Below are 21312 nucleotides of genomic sequence, written 5' to 3' on the forward strand. Positions count from 1 at the left end.
ATTTCAACAATTCATTGAACTGTAATTACCACCATAGAGAGCTGGATGTTCTTCACCATTATCACCAAGAGTGCAAATTCTGCTGTAATAGCTCATAATAATGATCCGCCTTTTAACAGAGAGAGCAGTTTGTTTGGATAATAATCACAACGTGGCAGTTGGGGTTCACATGGGATGGAATACAAAGCTTGTTCGGCTGATGCAAGCTACAGGAGCAAAAAAGCCCAAAGGGTGTGATAATTTTAGGTGTAACATTTATTACGGAACAAGTGCTTTTTTTGTATTTACTTCCAACAAAGCTGTGCACGTATAAAAATATACTTGAATGTGTGATATTTAAATGCTTTCTCATTTTCTGCACAACAACCCTATATTTTGTCTGTTTTACATAGCGATTTCCATTCAACCACAAAGTTTACAGTCGCTACAAAAGTTTCGCACATGTTGGATGCACCTACTGTTTCACCACTCTTGTGTTATTGTTCGCACTATTATCAGACACAGTGTCTGTGTGAGGCTTCTGCCAATAAATGTGTGAATGTGTGGCGTCTGTGGTTGTTTCTGTGTGTTGATCATCTCAGGGTTTTCTCTGCCTGAGCCATGCGATGTGTAATTCTGAATCAGAAACTGGAGTTTAGAAATTCATGGGTGCATTTTAGGAAGCTTATTTAGCTCTAAAGCAGCGGTTCCCAAACTTTTTACAGTCCTGTACCCCTTCAGACATTTAACCTGAAGCCATGTACCCCCTACTACTGCATTTAACAAACATAAGGATGTAATGTGATATATAATGTACCCCTACAGTTAATTTTACCTATGCTGTTAAAGTATAATAATAATAATAATAATAATAATAATAATAATAATAATAATAATAATAATAATAATAATAATTACTAGAATATTTGCATTTCCAGAAGAAAATGCAAGTTGGGAGGCAGGTGCTGGCCCACGTTGCACTGTATTAGCTAATCATTGGCATTAACTAGCATTAGCCTAGCAATAGCAATAACCTAGCAATAGCGTTAACCTAGCAATAACTAACCTAGCATCAACATTGGCATTAGCATAGCATTAACATTAGCCAAGCATTAATAATGACCTAGTATTAGCTTTAACCTAGCATTATCATTAGCCTAGCATTAACACTAACCTAGCAATAGCAGAACCTAGCATTAACGTTAATATACTAATAGCATTAGCCTAGCATTAACATTGGCATAGCAATAGCTTTAACCTAGCATTAACATTAACCTAGCAATAGCATTAGCCTAGCATTAGCATTAACATAGCAATATCAATAATCTAGCATTAGCATTCACCTAGCATTAACATTAACTGCTCTGTTTATATTCTAGTTTCCAATGTTGTCATTGTTAATTTAATTTATATTGACGTACCCCCTATGACAATGTGTGCACCCCTGGGTGTTCTAAAGGAAAGAAGTCATTTGTGAAACACAGCTATTTGTAAATTGTTTACGTGCAGATCCACAGTGATGCTTTTTTGTACGCAGAATGCAAAATATCTTTATTTTTGCACATCAGACTTCCATCAGTGGCAGGAAAATGTTTTCATGGTTTTCATCGATGTTGTTTCACCTCTTACAATTTGCTGCATCATGTTTTTTACTCTATAACACAAATTCATAACATTCACTGATCTGGGACTTCCCTGCATCTTTGCCACCAGAATCACTCCTAGGAATTCTAGAGGGGATTAGATCAGGCTGTGCAGTAGGAAGAACACCCACACCAAATGATGCAAGCAGGCATCGCAAAATATCTGGACGATCAAGAAGAATTATTTAAATGTTGGTACAACACTAAAACAGGGAGGGTTTCTCACTCAAAACAAAAACAAAAAGAGTCTTCGGTCCAAATGATGTTGGATACTGTTTGCAATAATCATATTAAACCAATTCAGGCCTGGAGCAATGCTGTCCTACTCTTTTTTTTGCCAGTGGCAAAGTGGATGAATTTATGATGTCTATGTTTCCAATTAAATTGCATTCTGCTGGAACACACAGAAGAAACAGCAAAATCACATCTCAGATTTATAGTAGTGTTGTCTTAAAATGTACAAGTTGTGTTTTGTTTTTATTAGAACATGTTTTATCATGAAAGTGCTGGATGTGATTTAGCGTTAGCAATAAGCTCCAGCGTCGCCTGCCCTGCGATCCCCCACCCTCTGATCTAACTTGGCAGAGGCAAAAGCCTTTTTAAGGCAGTGACTGTGGAGAGCAGACACTTGATGCCCTGTGCTGGGCACCACCAGCTGGGCTTGGCACCGCACCAACATTATTAGCACCAGCGCTCCACTGGTCCATTGGGGCCGTTTGTGAAGGAGAGCAGGCAGACTGAGTGAAGAAGATTTCTTATTCTTACTTCATTTTCCAACTTATTTGGTTGAAAAAAATAAAAATAAAAAATTAAGAATGTGATGAATTAACCCTATAACGCCAAACATATCAGATTTGTCATGTGACTCTAAATCAGTCAATTGTCATTTTTATTGCATTTCATGCATTTTACATATCATCAAGCAACAAAAAGTATTTATTTTTTATTTTTCAAGTAAACGAAATAAATGTTTAAATTGCATAATTTGGTAACCAACTTGGGAAACAGACAGAGATGTAAGCACTGTGCAGGAACTGTTTTCACCACCATGCAAAATAAATAGTTTGTGAACCATAAAATAAGGAAAAATAAGTGAAATGTGATATGCTATAGATGTCACCGTGCCAGTTCCATTGGTGGATATCTCAATGCTGCATGAAAATACCACAAAAATGTTCTTATGTATGTATGGAATTACAAATTAGTTCACATGTTGGTTATTTATTATGTTTTTGTTGGTTTAAAAAAAAAAAAAAAGTACAGTATATATGGTACAGTATATAGCCTCTTTGGAGTGTAAGGCTTGGTATATTTGAGCACTTGGTTGTATAGGGACCAATAAAGGCCAGTTTCAAAACATTAGACATATCTGTCAATTATTTAATGATTCAGGCTTTAAGGGGTTAAACTGTTGGAAAATCATCCAAATAGATCAAATTGAAAAAGAAAAAAAAAAAAAAAAAAAACAAATAGATCAAATTGGCAGAACTACTGTGAAATCCAAAGTAATTAACTGGTAATAAATTACAATTAACCATAAAAAAGTACCTGTAAAAAAAAGATTACAGTGTTGTAACTGTATATTTACTACAATTATTATAATTTACTGTACTTTAGGTTACAGTAGTATTTTATGTTACTGTAAAATTTAAGACAGTAATTATGTATGCGGTTTGTATTACAGTACTATTGTTTTAACTGTAAAATGAAATACAGTAATGATGCACTCTACTGTATTTTATGTAACAGTAGTGAAATTTTAACTGTAGAATTAAACACAGTAATTATAATTTACTGTACTTTAGTTTGCAGTAGATTATTATGTACTGCAGTTTATATTACAGTACTATTTTAAAGGGGACATATCATGCTAAATCCACTTTTTTAGCCCCTAAATGCATTTTGCTGTATATTTAGAGTGTTTCTAAGTACAGAAAAGTTCAAATTTGTCTCTTCAGGTGCTCCGTTGATATCTTTATATTCTGTTTTGGTCATATTTTTCAATCTGTTTCGATTTTTCGATTCTATATTACGTTTTTTGAACAATAACGTCACAGTATTTGCAGCGGAACTGCCAAAGGAGGACATCGACTCCAGGCCCAACACTTTGAGCAATCCGCCATTTTTATTTCTCGCTTTTATTTTGTAGTCCAAGCTCGAGGATGCCGAAGTTACGAGAGGATAAGTCAAAATGTTGGGTTGTTGGATGTAGTGACCCACACGCTTCATTACACCGTCTCCCAGCATAAGAACCTTTTCAAAGTGCCTGGTTGGGTTTTATTTTTCATGGAAATGTACCCACATCTGTGGGTAAGGTCATTTTTGTGTGCGCGAAGCACTTCAAGGATGACTGCTTCAGCAACCTCCACCAGTATAAAGAAGGATTTGCCGAAAGACTTTGTCTGATTGAGGGTTCAATTCCTTCTATCTTTGGAGACGACGAACAGAGCACTTCGGTAAGCTGTAAATAACGCTAAAAAGTGTGATGATAAGACGTCCCTGTCATTGTTTTGTTAGCATTAGCAGTTGCACCGTCTTCATATGTTAGCGCTGTGTGCTCGTTTTAGATCCTTGATGATATGGCCTACGTGATTTAATTTAAGTCTAAAGTTTTCATTAGTCATTTCATTTTGCCGTTATTGTCTCCGAAAAGACTGTATTAAAATGCATTTCGTGACGTTAGCTTGGCGCTAGCGTTAGCTCGGTGCTTGTGTTAGCTCACTTGTTAGGGTTCTGCAGGTTCATCATCTTCATTTTCATCTCGCTCCACCGGGTCCGACTCTGGCTGGAACATGTAAGGCTGGATGGACAAGTCTTCCGTTGTTGACATTTTGTAAATAACGTGTGAATAAACATTTTCTGCGCCGCTACATAATCATATCTCTTCTATCAAACGACAAAAATGGCCGAATAGGGTGGAGTTGAACCGAGTGTCACCTCTGCAACCTGGAGAGGGGGCGGGGTATGAAGTGTCTCATTTGCATTTAAAGAGACCGCACCAAAACGAGTTGCTCTTAGAAGCACATCAGAAAAGGGGTAGAAAAGGGGCCTGTGGAGCTATAATAATGAGGAATTCAGACCCAAGCATTGCAGTTCGTCTTTATATAGACCACAACTGTATGATTTATATGTAAAAAGGAAGGATTTAAAAGCATGATATGTCTCCTTTAACTGTAAAATGATTTCAATGAAAATATATTTATGTATATATATAAAAAAAAATAACTCTCACTAATAAAACATGTATGGCACATGCACACCAGACACTAATACAAGCAGACGCCTGATGGTGTTATATGGCGCAATAAAAGCGTTTGCAATCAGTGACTCCAACTATCATCAGATCAGTATCATGCAATCAGCCCCTGGAGGCCAGTGACGGCAGTGGGAGCGATGTGTCATGGTCACGCTCCGTCTCTGGGATATTGGCTGGCCTTGGAATCTCTTGGCAAGCTATCAACGCTCAGGACGCCAGCACTCCCACCTTGATACACACAATTACACACACTCCAACACACACAATAACAGCTCTATGTTGCACTGCATATCATATGAGCAAAATTGCTTTTTGGTGGTTTATACTGTATGTCTTTGGGTTGGGATAGAATCTCAGTGTAGACAAAGGTTAACAGATAAAGTATATTGAAACTTGTTTTATAAAGTTTGGTAAAGGCTCATAATAATCTGTGACGATCTCGGAAATACGTGAATTTTCCCGATTTTATCTTTTTTTTTTTTCTTTTACGCTCAATAGTGGAATTATTTGCGGAACATTTTGGGGATTTTATTGTGAAAGGCAGGATTTTTAATGTAGCTATTAAGAAATACACAAAATAAACCCATTTATACTAAATACCCCCATATATTCTCTTGTATTGAGTCAAATTTTCAGAATAAATCCAGCTTTAATCGACCAAATTGAATAATATTTCAGTAATTAAGAGCGTTTTTTTGTTTTAACTTCCTTTGATTAATATTTATTTACTTCTTATATAATTTTATCAATATGTGGCATGCACAATATAATGACATGTTCTACTGTAATTCCTTTACATGCTAACTGGTTAGCATAGCCTATAAAATAGGGAAGATTTTATCTTTTTTTTTACTTTTACACTCAATGGTGGAATTATTTGCAGGACATTTTTGGGATTTTATTGTGAAAGTCAGGATTCTGAATGGAGCAATTAAGAAATACACAAAGTAAACCCATTTATACATACTAAATTAAGTTGTTACTGTGAAACTGCAGCTTAAAATAGCTTTTTGAATAATGGTCGACTGATTTGGGATTTTCACTGCAGGCTGATAGTTGGGTTTAAACTCTTGCCCTTGGTTATTTCAATGACGTTTAAATCCTAACAGAGAAAGTTCTCTGTGTACGTCTGCTCAGCTCTTCAGGGAGATATTTACTGTACACTGCAGCCATTAGAATTGAACCTTTTAACCATGTGAAGCACACATGATTAAATTGCCTTGTGTATGAAATGTACAAATTCATTTTGCCTTGCCCACAATTTATTTCAAAGCAGGCTACTATTTTCTTTTTTACGACATTTTGTGTAGTTTTGTGTCTAATTCAGTTTGGACTTAAATCACAATGTAGGATTCTATGTTTAGCTGCAACGTATTAAAAATAACAACATTTTGCCTAATAAATATAATTGCCTCATACACCTTAAGCTGTGTTTACAGAAAGAAACCACATATAAATTGGTGCGAGCAGTTGACTTTATTTTGAAGGTCATGTTTATTTGGCAACCGCAAATAAACTCTGAATGTTTTGACGGACCATTTCAGGCACAGAAATTGCAGCTCCATGCAAACTGGGGGTTGAGAGTTTGAGCAGTGAAACATTCCAATTAAACAAGGGTTGGCATTGCTTGTCCAGAGTTTGCTATAGTGAGACTATAGACAAATAAACCTGTCTCTGTGCTAGCTTTCTGCTCGGTGAATGCTCTGAGCCCAAAACTATGCCACTCTCTTAAGCCCCTCCCCCTCCAGCTCACGACTCACCTGAAACACACCTGGTTGGTACTCAATATCAGTCAACCTGTATATAAACCCTTGCTGGTCACTCACCCGTGGTCAGATTGTCAGTGCAGCTCGCCTAACTTCTTATAAGCATGTAAGGATCTGTTACAGACCCCACACATGAAGACTGGCTGGAGGCAAAAGCAGGAAACGCCGCTGGCTAAAGCATAGACTAGGGTTGCTTCCCAATAGTCCCTCTTATCTCCTTTCCTACCCACTTTTCCTTAACCCCCGGCCGTGTTTAAGTGGTGGCCATGATAAAGACCGTTCGAGTTCTCTTTATGCAGAGGAAAAGAGGCTCAATGCTTCCTTTTTTACCTCCTTTAGCCAAGGAAACACTGATGCATCCTTTACCAAAGGAGACGAGATAATGCTGACCCACAATTATTTACGGCGACAACATTTAAAGGGACACGCACACCCGAGCGCTTACGGAAACTCATGATGACCGACAAGGGACGGAGATCATCCAATGCAATAATGTGCCTTGACCAACTTTAAATGAATAATCTAAAAACCATATGTTATTATATGTAAACCATATTACAAGATTATGACTGACATAAAATAGACACTGTCGTTCAAGAAAAAGGGATCAGAGACTCGTAGCCATGGTAGCCTCTTTTCCTTTGATTTACGTTTAAACCATGTGATTCTTGAGATTATATCAGCAGAATGTGTTATAAATGCACTCTTAGTAAATTTTCAGAAATTTGTGGTTTTTCACCACGGCAGACGTCACTAACCTTCGCGGCCGTCTGACTATACCGTCACCTAGTGGAAGTGCGTCTGATTGTCAAAACAAAGGTGATGGCCTTTAAGTATCTCCTCCTCCTCCTTAGGGCCCTCAGCAGGATACCTTTTGGGGGCCCCACACTGCATATTATAGACAGAAGGAACACAAAAGCAGGTAACCGTATTCTATTGTAAACCAAAGTAATATTTTTTTCCCTCTATACACATGATGGCCATAGTTTACTAAGTGCTCCTCTACTGTCTGAATGCTCCTCAGTGTCGAACATTTTAAATGACATGAACTCTGATATACCGCATTAACCTTGAGGGTAAAATCAAATGTATGTAAAGCCACTCCCATGGAAGATAAATAAATACAACAAAAAAGTTAAAGCCTGATTTTAAGTTTATTCATAAATTATTATTTTTAATAAGCCAATAATTTATTTGCGTAAGGGATTCCTTACACATTTAACTACTTAGCAAAAACTCCACGAACAAGGTAATAACTGCAAAAAAGACATTTTTCTTTAAAAAAACAAAACAAAAAAAAACAAGTAATGGTAAACATGAATACAAATGCAAATATAACAAATAAAACACAGTCATTGCAAAAAAATAAATGTGAAAATTGTATTTATAAAGTGATAAATGTAATGAAAAGGAGCCTCAGAAAATGGTGAAATAGCCCAAAACATCCAAATTAGAAATGTGATTAAAATATTGTTTAGAACTTAAAAGCAAAACATTACAGCTCATTATCTCCGACCACTTTTTTTAAAAAAAAATTTCTTCTTGCTAATGACTATATGTTTGTTTTTCTTGCCTTGGTCCGTCATTATTGGTCACCTGATGTTGGCTGGCCATAGATGCTGATTCAACGCCACCTGAAGTCGGCGCTCCTACTCGCTAAAGTCAGAAAAAAAAATCTAACATCGCGATCAGCCATGTTTAGGATATATATATATGCTGCCGCTGAAGTCAGTTGAATTTTTTTACTTGGAAATGCCAAGTTCCGAGTTCCTTTGAACGCAGACTTATGTGTTTTTCACTCAGCTTGCTTCTTGATTGGTTACGTCCCATTCTGTGTCACAAGTTATGAGCTCATGAGTCTGGAGTCGCCGGCTTTCCCCCACACACACAATGACTTTTTGAAAAAGTTCAATATTTGCGATTGTCGGCCCCGAACCGTTTCAGAGCCGATTATCAGGACAAATTCACTCTTAGCACGTCTCAGCCTACACAATTATTTTATACGATAAAAGATGATCTGGCGTTTGCCATCCTTGGTTGGGAAGGAGGATAATCAGGACAAAAACAGCCTGATTCTCTTTATGTGAGTACTCTGCTATAGTTTGGTTTCCTTTGTTAGGGTTTCCTCTAGAGATGTAACGATTAATCGTAAGGCAGTTAAAAATCGATTCATAGGTATCACGGTTGATATCGATTTTCTGACAATTGAATCGCAGTACTTTTTATAACCAGCAGAGGTTCCGGTTCCGGAAGTGTTGGCGGCGGGCAGAGTCTGCTAATACTTTCTTTCTGGCTGCCTTCTACTCTTAAATATGTTAATAAATGATTCATTACCCCTTTAGCACCGAAAGAACATCTGTAATATTACTTGAATATCTGTAAAAGTCACGTTTTTCTATTAGCTCTGTCTGCTAGCATTGCTTCTCTTCTTCACTGCAAGATATCTGCATGCCAACCAACCACTGGGTTACCAGCGCCCTCTGCTGGTACAAACAAATATGACGTAAATCAGTGCAATGACGGGTTTTTTTTTTTTTAAAGTCCAATTGTTAAGGCACAAAATACATTTTCAGTTGCACTTTTAAAAGAAAAAGAACTATTATGCAGTTTTGCATTGTTTATTATAGATCCAGAATTCAAATTAATAAGCTTCATTTTCATTTGTATTATTCCTTTATTTATTTAATTCAAGATTTATTTTTAGTTAAATTGCATTGTTTTGAATAGTTTATCAAGGGATTCTTTTGACAATGAAAAACAAAAGGAAAATAATACAGTATTTTACAGTAAAAATTTGTCGACAGTCCCATTTTGTAAATGAAAAAATCGTGAGAGAATCGTATCGTGAACCCAGTATCGTGAATCGAATCGTATCGGGAGTTGAGTGAATCGTTACGTCCCAAGTTTCCTCCGTCTCTGTCCTGCTGAACTGCTCTTTTGATATGACCATTTTCTGTTTGGTAGGCCAAGTTCTGCACCCTAAAAAAAGAGGGGAATGTGGACATCAAACTTTTTTTGGAGCGTCTCAGTAGCATTTGAGTCCATCTTCCACACCCTTGAGACAAAGTCAAAGTAAAGAAAAGTAGCATGAAGGAAAGTACTTCTGGCAGGGCTTTCTGCAGTTTGTTTGGAACAAACAGAAGAGGGATTTAGGTGGTTAGCATGAGCAGTCGGTACATATTTAAACCACTTTAGCCAACAAGCTCAGTAAACTGAGTGTTTTCACTGTTTGACGTCTCAATACCCACCTGACAGTTTCATATCTTGAGTTCAAATAAGCAATTTCACTTCATAACGTGTATAATCTCAGGGATTACAGCCATCAGTCATCCCTGAAACAGAGTTTTTTTTTTTTTAGATTGATTCGGCAAAAACGTTTTCAGCATTTTTTACCAAGTTATATATCGAGCACATTAAACCCACTGCATCAGTACTGAATCAATAAATATTATGAGGCATTCAAAGGGGTTCTCTTCTGTTGGACACTGTCTTTAAAACCACTTAAAAACTTCTGCTGTGTACTGTTTAAATTGCCTTTAAATCCATGCTAAAAGCCGTCACTGTGCTTTCATATAAATCCAGCCACAGTCAATAAATCCCCAGGCGTTCCTGTTAAACAAACAGTGCATTTAGAAAATAATTCAGCAGGCCTGCTTTGTTGCCTCAGAATGGGAACACACTATTTAAGAAAGAGAGTTAATGTCTAATGCGCTGAAGGAATAAAGGCAATAAACCAAACACTGCAATAGCAAAGCCTGCGACGTATCCACACTCTTAATAAGACCCACACTCCACTCAAATACTGCAGAGAGAGGCTGGGGAATGCAGAAAGGCTGACAAAAGGGATGAAAGGTTGGGAGAGTGAGAGAGAGAGGAGGGCAGGGAGGGAGGAGGGACTACAGCAGAACTCGGGCAATCAAAAAGAAAAAGATGCAGAGAGACGTGGTGGAAAAGTTATGGACAAAGACAGGCTGCAGTTACCACAGACTTTTTTTTTACTCCTCTCCAATTGATCTGACTCCATCTCTTCTCTATTGTCTGTTGGAGCCACAATCTATCACTCTATGAACCACATTAGCCATATTTTGTCATTGGTCCAGATTGCGTGTGTTTCATCACTCTGAAACAATGGCTACAATTGATCTGACAGCAAACCTTTGTGAGGACTTACAAGAAACTAAAACTGGTTATTAAATCTTCACTTAAACTGTGCTGGTTCTCTAAAAAAAATGAACCTCAGCGTTTCAAGGTGCAGCCATCCTGTAGCTGTAGGTATTAGCAACACTCTCATCGTTTCCAAAGCGTGAAAGACCTCAAAGTCCCTGCAGGGTTTCTATTTTTATTCGTATTGCAGGAAAGTCTTTGGAGTTTGACGGTACGACATCAATGGTGTCCAAACCTGATCCTCGAGGGCCGCAAATCCTGCAGGTTTGAGATGTTTTTTATGCTTCAAACCAGCTTTGACTCGTTCCTATAAATTTCCCGCAGAGGTGCTTGATGTTACTTTATCATTTTAAGGTGTGTGGTGACACCTTATAGCCTGGAATGCATCCTAATCTTTTTGTGTTATTCACTGATTAATGCAGGCGATTAGTCTGCATGGGTTTGAGTTCTGGGGCGCTGAACAGGGCGGGACAAACGCACGCAGAGTAACCAATCAAACAAAGAGGGGATGTGACGAAGATAGCGCAACAGAGGAAAATGTTGTGTAGTACGGTACAGACAGTGATTGGAATAACGGCGTTTAAAATATTTTTTCTGTAATGGCGTAATCTAACTAATTACTTTTTACGCCATTACAACGGTGTTAACGTTACTGAACGTTAAATGCGGTGCGTTACATGCATTGATTGAATAAACTGTTATCCGAAAGCACCCCTGGCTTCCTACGCAGCTGTAGTGAGGAGGTGGGTTAAAAACAAGGTGAGTGATCATGATTGGCTAAGGCGGCGTCATGTTTCACGGTACATACGTCTATCTTATGCTACGTCTCAGAACAGCATAAAATCCAAAAATGGCACATATTGTACAGTTGTTTGTTAATAAATGTGCACGTTTGGCATTTTGCTTCAGCAATTTAACCCAGAATTGTTTATCTGGTCTGACTTTATTTGTATTTAAAATACCGAGACTTATATAGCATATCACCATTTTGAATAAAAATATCGAGATAGGAGTTTTGGTCGCTATGGCCCAGCTCCAGCTTTACTTTTTGTAAGAAAGTGGGTGTGGCTTATCGCCAGGCTAGACACCTTAGGCAAGGCGAGGAAAAATGTATTTATATAACACATTTCAAACACAAGGCAGTTCAATGTGCTTTACATGATTAAAAAGTGCAACAGAAAACATTTAAGAGTTTAAAAACCAATAAGAACATTAAAATCAGCAGTAAAAACATTAAATCAGCAATAATACGATTAAAAATCTCCCTCTCAGTCGTTGTGTAGGAGAGAAAAAAACACTCGGAGACTTGAATTTAAAAATGTTCACATTCGATGCTGACTTCAGCTCTGCTGGAAGTGTCTGAGTCATGAAACCTTTCACTGTGGAGAAGGTGGTAGAAGCTGTTTTTGTAATGGATTTGATCTGACTGCTGAATGTCAGATCTGAGTCAATCAGAACACCAAGGTTTCAGACCTTAGTCAGATGGGGAAAAAAATTGATTTATGAAATATTGCAATTATCTTAATGAATCAGAATCATAATATAAAATCAGTTGGCACCCTAATATTGTGATTAAAAGCACATTGTTCCGGCACTATGGTTATGATGAGATGAAACGCCCGGGTTCAGGGGCTGTAATGCCTTTGATTTTTATTCTATCACATACTGTAGTTCTCATCAAACCCAGGTGTAATCATAACTTGTTTCTGCACAAATGTGTAACTGTAATTTCCCACACTGTGTTGCTACCTTATTGTTGAATAACTGCAGGATGCATCTTGAACTGCTCACTTTACTTGACTCGGAAAAATAATTGTATCAACTTGTTGATTCACATTTTACCACAAATCTAATCATCATTAGATTCATTTGTTCGTTTTGCTCAATGTAAAACTTTCAAAAATATATAATGGCAGTATTTTCTTCTACATTTAAAGCTGAACTGATACATTGTAGATTGATGTATTTATTAGGTTCGGAGGCGTTATGGTAGCTGGTTCCTCACTTTTATTTCCATGGTGATTTCAAATCAGCTCTAAACATATACAGATATTTCCCATTATGTCTACAGACAACCTGATTCACAAAAGCCACACACTCCATCACACTGCAAAAGCTTTCAATGAATAGAAAATGCAGTCATTTATCAGACAGCGGAACATGTGGCTGTAATGTGTGTGAATAGATTGTGCTATGAAACAACACAAGTGCATTCAAATATGTAACAGTGTGTAAGCCAAGGTGAAGAATGATCTTCTATCAAGCCTTTGAATCCCGTGTGTGTGTGTATGTGTGTGTGTGATTTTAGTGCAGAGTGACAAGCGGCTCTGAGAAAACAAAGAGCTTCCCTCCCTCCTGTTGACTCTGTGACTGTGATGCTGATGGCAGAGCTGCTGGGACACGTGTGCATATCTGTGTGTGTGTGTGTGCGAGCATGTGTGTGCGCGCGTGTGTGTGCACTGTTGTTACTCTTTGCCTGGCAGTTGCAACCCAGTGATGCATGATGAATAGCAGGTCAGTGCTAATCTCATTAGGGCTAATCAGATGTATATGATATGTATAAACAGCAGAGAGTCATACTACACATGGGCAGCCACAGTGTACGTCCATCACAAACGGTCAGGGAGGCAGGGATGAGGGGGGAGGGTGCGGGGAAAGGGGGGGGGGGGGGTCACAGACCAGAATAACGTGCAAAGAAGAGAGAAGAAGAAAGATGTTTTATTGGCATTTCAAAGACGAAACAGTCAGCTCGTGGGTTTGCTTTTACCTGCTTCTACCGTCTGCTGCGTTAAATGAGGCTCGTCTATCGTACGACACTATCTAAACATGCACAACTAACACTTTAAAATCAGGATGAGATTTATGGAGCTATAAGCAAGATTTGCACACAAATCCATCAAAAGAAGTGTGTGTTTTCAGTTTGTTCTGATGGTGATGCACCCAACGAAAGCAATGAAAGGATAATAGACTGAGGGGAAACTAACATTAGGGCGGTGTTTTTCAACCTTGGGGTCGGGACCCCACGTGTGGTTACCTAGAATTAAAATGGGATTGCCTGAAATGTCTTAGTAATTGTTAAAAAAAATTTTTAAATAAAAGTCCAAAATCTGCTTAAAATTATATTTTAATATTTTTTTAAATATTATTATTTTTCAGAGTAACAAATCACACACAATAATTATCAAATAACAGTATTATTACTGTATTACTCATATTTATCCTCTATCTATCCTTTATTTATCCCTCATCCTTTATACTTATTATTATTATTGTTATTGTTATTGTTATTGTTATTGTTATTGTTATTGTTATTGTTATTGTTATTGTTATTATTGCTGGCGTGTTTCTTAGTTTTGTGTTCCGCGCACCAACTCCCAAGTCATATTCCTTGTGCTGTCTTAAAACTGTACTGGGCAAAAAAAACATTTCTGATAAACTATTTCTAAAAAAATATATATATATATATATATCTGGGGTCACTGGACATTTGTGATATCAAAATGGGGCCACAACTGTAAAAAGGTTTTCGTCTTTTTTTTTTGTTTTGTTTTTGTCTGTTTTTATTCATTATGTGTGTTTTTGTTATTTTTTGTGTTCTTGTTGTAATTTAGTGTATTCTTCTGTCGTTTTCTGCATGTTTGTGTAATTTTCTCAACAGTTTGTGTGTCTCTGGAGTTGGTCTGTAATGTGTTGATTGTTGTGTTTGTTGTGTTTTTGTCGTCATTTTGTTCGTTTAGGTGGTCGTTGTGTCTGTCTTTGTTGTCATTTTGTCTTTTATGACTCTTTTTATTTATTTCTGGAATTTTTTGTGTGTGTTTTTGTGTACTCTGCACTTTTTCCTGTCAATTTGTTTGTTTTGGCTGTTATTTTGTGTGTTTTGGGCTTTATTTTGTGTGTTTTTGTGTACTCTGCACTTTTTGCTGTCAATTTGTGTGTTTTGGCTGTTATTTTGTATGTTTTGGGCTTTATTTTGTGTGTTTTTGTGTACTTTGCACTTTTTGCTGTCAATTTGTCTGTTTTGGCTGTTATTTTGTGTGTTTGGGGCTTTATTTTGTGTGTTTTGGCCATTATTTTGTGTGTTTTGGGCTTTATTTTGTGTGTTTTGGGCTTTATTTTGTGTGTTTAGGGCATTAATTTGTGTGTTTAGGGCTTTATTTTGTGTGTTTTTGCTGTCAATTTCTGTGTTTTGGCCATTTTTTTGTGTGTTTTGACCATTATTTTGTGTGTTTTGGGCTTTATTTTGTCTGTTTTGGCCATTATTTTGTGTGTTTTGGGCTTTATTTTGTGTGTTTTTGTGTACTTTGCACTTTTTGCTGTCAATTTGTCTGTTTTGGCTGTTATTTTGTGTGTTTTGGCCATTATTTTGTGTGTTTTGGGCTTTATTTTGTGTGTTTAGGGCTGTATTTTGTGTGTTTTGGGCTTTATTTTGTGTGTTTTTGCTGTCAATTTGTGTTTGGTTGGGTTTCCTCCATTTTGCTCCAGTCGTCCCTAATAATATGGCATGCTCGATCGCAGCAAGGTCAACCCATAAATTGTCTAATCAGTCTTAAAGAAGCAATAAAAGATACTGATACAAAGGTGATCTATCACAAGCAAAAAAAGTGTGTGCGTAAAGAGGATTACTGAGACAAGTGAACCCACGGAGAGTTATTACCTGACTCTGCAGCTCACTCAGCTGTAGCACAGATTTATGGCCAGCTTTGACTCAGTCTTTAGGTGTCCACTGTGTTTCGCTTCAGTCTCATTGCTCAATGTTCACTTTTTTTGGCTTCTCTAAGCTGCTTTTTTCAGCTACAAATCCCTGTCTTCATGTAACAGACTTCATTGAACTTGACGGGGAATCTGTTTGGTCGCTGTGGCCATGTTATTTTAGAAAATGTGGAAAACGGACTATATTTCACTAAGAACGCTGCCATGTAAATAATTAAATAATTAAATAATTAATAATAATTAAAAAAAAATCTATAAACATTTCTCCATTTTAACTAGGTTTAATATTTTTTTAGGATTTTAATCTTACAATTACTCTATTTTAAAAATGTCCCCAACCTCTGATCCACAGGAACATTTTCTCTGTTTATTTCCTATGGGCTTTTATTTTGAAACTAAAAAGGTTCATGCTTTCCAACTTCTGAAACAATCAATTCAATGAATAACAACCACAAATACTGCAGAACCACTTTAAAAGCCATTTTTTTGACTGTGAAAAAAGGAGAAAATGCACTATTAAATACATTAATTCTTTCCAGATGTTGGTAGATCTTTTTTCTTTTTTTAAATATTACAAAATGCATTTATATTTTTTTCTTTCTTATATCTAAAACTGGTATTTGGTGTCATTGTGTCTCAGGTTAATCCCAGTACGAGTTAATCCCAGAGCCCTGTAGTATATATAAAAACACCCGATACACATTATCTGTGGTTTCCAGGTTTCTTTTGTGTTTTTTGTTTAAGCTATTGAAAGAAATAATGCATAATTTAGTAAAAAAATCGACTCATAAAATAAAATTAAAAACCACCAGTGTTTTTTTTATATTTGTTATTTCTTTCCTGTAGTATATACTGTATAAGAACACCAAATGAAGATTAGCTGTTGTTTTCAGGTTTTTTTCTGTGTTTTTTTTTTGTAGGATCTATTAAAAGAAATATTATAATAATTAAAATAAAATCAAAATTGGATTTATATTGCGCCTGATTTCAAAGCGCTTTACATGGCATTATTCTTTCACTCCACACTTAATTCTCCACAAACATGAGCAATGTCAACAAAATCCCAGTTTAGCATTTAAGCTAATGCTGATTTCCTCATATGTTGTGTGTCTGTTATTCCCAGAGGCGTTTTTACCAACATAAAAAAAATTAAAAAAAATTATTCTGACACATGGCGGATGTAAATATATATTTCTTTTATTTTTGTGAGAAAAAAGGAAAGTTAGTTGAAATGAAATTTAGAGGTCACAGGATTAAAGAAGTAGCTTTAAAAACGTAATGAAAAAATAAGCTCGAGGACATGTTTAATAAAGTGGAATCAGAGTCAAAGCAGACAAACATCTACCAAATGTAATGTTTATTCATTGAAAGTTTTGTCAGAAGCTTTTATTTGCAGCACTGAAAGTGGGACTTCTAAATTTATTCAACTTGTTTTTAGTACACAGGCAGGGTCACAGCAATGTGTGGCACCTTTTTAATCTAATTAGACACAAATGATGATGTTGGAATCATGATTTGAGTTTTTGTTGTCGTTTTCGTTTTTTTTTTTTAATCCTTTTATATATTTCTGGTTGTTTTGTGTATAATTCAAACATTTTGTGTAATTTTGTTGTCAGTTTGTGTGTCTTTGGTGTAATTTTGTATTCGTAATGTTGTTTTCTGTAGTTTTGTAGTCATTTTGTGGGTTCAAGAGGTTGTTTTTTGTTTGGTTTGTTTTTTGGATCTTATGTATTAAGTATTAACTTCTTGAATTGCAATAATTTTTAGGGGATTTCTTTTGGGGGAACACAGAAATAGACTGAAGGCCACATGTGGCCCCCAGTCCGTGACTGGTAAATCATATTGTATCGTAAACTCAGTGTATCTTCTCAGCCCAATACAAAGTCTACTTTGAAGCAGCTGTTTCTTTTCTTCATGGCACAATGCTCGTGTGACCAAATCTTAACATAGAAACCCACTATGGCACATGTGTCAAACTCAAGGTCAGGCAGTCAAATCCGACCCTTTAGTGCATCAATTGTGGCCCTCAGGAGAAAGTAAAAGAAAACAAATAACTCAGTAATTCAGTTGTAGATTTCTCAAATTTAAAGATTTAATGAAACTCCACATTATTTTCAGGGCTCACAGTTTCCCCATGCTTATGACACATGACTACAGTGAAAAGTAACCTAAATTTTTCTTAAAATCTGCAATTTCTTGCAAACAATCCCACAAATTTTCCCTGAAATACACACAAAAAAAAAATGTCATTAAATAAATGATCTTCATGTGAAGCTTTTGCAGCCATTTATATCTGTCAATTATTATCTGGTTATTGTCAGTGCCTTACATATATCATTTATACGTGGAAGTGCAAACTAGGGCACATTAATGTCAAATTTTCCCACCAAAAACTACAACCCATCTGAAATCAAACTGCTTCATATTTGGCTCCGAAGAGAAAACGAGTGACACTCCTGCACTGTGGCCAGTGGCCACCCCATTAGTGTATTTTTGGATACGCCACTGTTAAAGATATTGGATTAACTTCATCAACATTTGTTGGAAGCTCAGTAATCCCACAGCCATACCAAGATGTGCATCAAAATAATGTATTGACATCAACAACGGTTCAAACTGATTTTCTTTATCCATTAAAGAGATGGCTGGAAAACCAGCCCATTAAGCCCATTAGTGTTTGTACACAGACACACACACACACACTACTGGCACAGACGTGGCCCAAGCAAGCTGTTATTATCACTGGAAAGCAGAGGGAGGATGGAGGATTTTTTTTTTCTTCACAATTTGAGCTAGTCTTTGCAAATTTCACCCTTTTGTCTGCCACTACACCAAACATGCCATATTTTAACATATTTCCATCATTTTTTTTTCTTGCCATATTTGCTCCTTTTAATGCATTTTTTGCTACATTACTCCCATTTCTGCCACCTCTCCATCAAATTTCAGTGCCTTCTCTGCACATTTTTTACACTTTCAAGACATTTTCGGCTCTTGTAAACCCGTTCCACCACTTTTACCACCTAATGCTGCATATGTTGACACATTATTGTCACTTTTAACCATATTTCATGCTTTATTTTGCCAATTTAACCACATTCACGATGCCCGTCATGCCCGTTATTTGCCATTTGTTTTTTTCTGCCTCTTTTAAGCCAATATTGATACTTTGAACCTTTTTTACCACTTTTTTTCTGCAACTTTTATCCAGTTTATGTGATTTTTTAAACCCAATTTTTCCACCTTTTGCACCATTTTTGGTCACATTTAACCCATTTTAAAACCTGAATTTACATCTTTAAGATGACTCTAGTTTATACTATGATGCAAATAATTTCGAACTTCCTAGATAACAGTGGATATTATTCAGTTAAGTTGAGACGAAAGGAGCCTACCCTACAGCTTCATTAGAAACAAATCCTGGATTTAGCTCTTTGCCATTTCCAAGAATAACAAATGTCATGTTTACATGTTTTTCCCCGATGGAAAAACCCTGCAGACTGTGTCCTACTTGAATATAATGCATGCTCTCCTACACCTATAGAGTGAGCCCTGGATGCTGATATGTTTGGAGTGGTAGGGCCAGGCTGCATGCTGCTCTCTGCCTCACACTGCACTGACTGAATCCAACCTCATTTTCAATGGCAGCCGCAGCGCATCCACAAAGACTGCATTCTGCATTCTCTGAGTCAGTTTTTATACTTACTCGCAGGTTGGTCATCCAAGACTTGTCAAATAAGATCACAGCAGTGCATTGCAGCGCAGTGTGAGCTCAGGGTAAAGGGATGTGAGCTCAGCTGTAATGTGTTTACCTGGATATAGAGAGAGTCTTGGACTGTGTGAACAGATGAATGAGAAAAGATTCATATTTGTGCCAGTAAAATCTCAAAAACCGTCCTTTTATGCATACATTGTTACCCGAGCAGGTTCCAGTCAGAGTTTTGCATGCGCACCCATCAGCAGCCATTAGACTTCATGCAGACGAGCCCGGCTTCCACTGGGAAATTCTCCCAGGCAGAGTTTTCTGATTGTCTGAATCAGTGGTGGAGTATTTTTACTAACACACTGAGGCACACATTCACTTCTGGCATTGCTTCAAATTCCTGTTCTCTCCCCCTGAAAGTCATACTCTATGTGACATCACACACAGGAACAAACGGGAGGCGAGGCGCCGTTACGTGGGCGGTCAAATCTACATGTCTCTTAATATTTCCTCCCAGAGAATGTGACGTAATAATAATTCCTGTTTTTTTTTTGGTTTTTTTCTGTTTGCAGACGGATGCAGCGCTGATGTACGATGCCGTGCATGTGGTGGCGGTGGCTGTGCAGCAGTCACAACAGATCACAGTCAGCTCTCTGCAGTGCAATCGCCACAAGCCGTGGCGCTTTGGAGGGCGTTTCATAAATCTCATCAAAGAGGTAACACACTGTCAGTGCTACCAGTGTGCGCCCTGTCCTCACCCCTGACCTCAGGAATCACTGCACCATCGCCATGATCAAAATAAAGACTTTTTATTAATGGAGCAGGTCAAAAGTGTCAAAATGGGTAGGATTAGATAAGTTTATAATTCTTCCTACTCCTTTTTACTCATGTAAATGCTAAAATCCAAAATGCAAGATACTGTTTTGTTGTTATTTAACAGTTTTTAAGTTTTTACTTACATAATCAAAATAAAGAAAGAAATCAAATAAAAATGTCAAACTAAACACTTCCTTAAAGCTGCTACCCCATGAATTCACTCCAAAAAGAAAGCAAAAAAGTTCAAATGACTGCTTGAAAGTTTGTTTTCATCTTCATTCTGATATCACGGGGAACAAACTAGAACAAAAATGGTGTCAAGAGAATCACTGTCCTCCTTGTCTGGATGACAAGATAAAACACAAGAAATCACAGTAAGAATAAAAAAAAACACTTCCCTGCATCAGGACTCCACATCCCACAATGCAATGCGTGAGAATGGTAACAAACTCAGGCTGTGTTCAAAATGGCATACAAACATACTATTCATACTAAGTCTGACGTCAAAATTAGCATGTGGTGCATTCACATTAGATAGTATGAAAAGATTGAGTATGCGAGAAATACCCAGATGTATACTATATCGGCACATTTCCTATGTATTCACAGTGGGCACACTATTCATACTCAACTGCCCCATGATGCATGGCGGGCAGAACTCAAAATTGTGCTGGGACCGGCTTCAAGCTAAAAGTCAAGCATCCCCTTTTCAAAATAAAAGCATCTCTTCTTGTCTTCCAATCATTTTTAATGCTTTTGTAAATAGGGCTCTTGTTTTGAAGTTAGCAGGCAGTTTAGTCAGTAGCACAATGGTGGATCTCTGATAATCTCTGAAATGAAATGTGTGTAAGTGAGTTTTTTGGAGCCAATGAGCACATGTTGATAAAATTCTTCTTGGTCACTTTCTCACTTAAAATGTTTTCAGAACTTTCAAAGATGGAGAATCAACAGAGATTTTTAGCCTCAGTGTGCTTCGGGTTTTTGCCATTGTAGGTTCAAAATGCATCTTGGGAAACTTAGAAGTACACTTCAGTGGGAACGGTCATCATTCTAATCCTATTTCTAGTATATAGTCGACAGTATATACTCATTGAGATTGTAGTGTATAGTATGCCGTTTTGAGTGTTTACAGTGGAGATGAAAATAAAACTTTATACCTTTTTTCTTTCTTTTCGCAGTAAATGTTCTATTAATTGATATATGAGGCATACACTTATGATTTTCTCCACTAAAAATGATCATATGTATCAGCTTTAACATTATTTTGTGGCTAAA

The 21312-nt window shown here is 36.9% G+C and overlaps 1 protein-coding gene across 1 annotated transcript in view; it reads left to right on the plus strand.

Moving 5' to 3' along the window:
* Nucleotides 1-19985, plus strand: part of LOC114458063 (glutamate receptor ionotropic, kainate 2-like) — a 73321-nt gene extending 53336 nt beyond the window's left edge. Inside the window, exon 7 of the mRNA XM_028440307.1 lies at nt 19794-19985. Coding sequence (XP_028296108.1) covers nt 19794-19985 — 192 coding nt within the window. The remainder of the gene's footprint in view (nt 1-19793) is intronic.
* Nucleotides 19986-21312: the final 1327 nt, after the last annotated feature.

The sequence above is a fragment of the Gouania willdenowi genome, chromosome 24 (genome assembly GCF_900634775.1).
Source record: "Gouania willdenowi chromosome 24, fGouWil2.1, whole genome shotgun sequence".
Lineage (NCBI taxonomy): Eukaryota > Metazoa > Chordata > Actinopteri > Blenniiformes > Gobiesocidae > Gouania > Gouania willdenowi.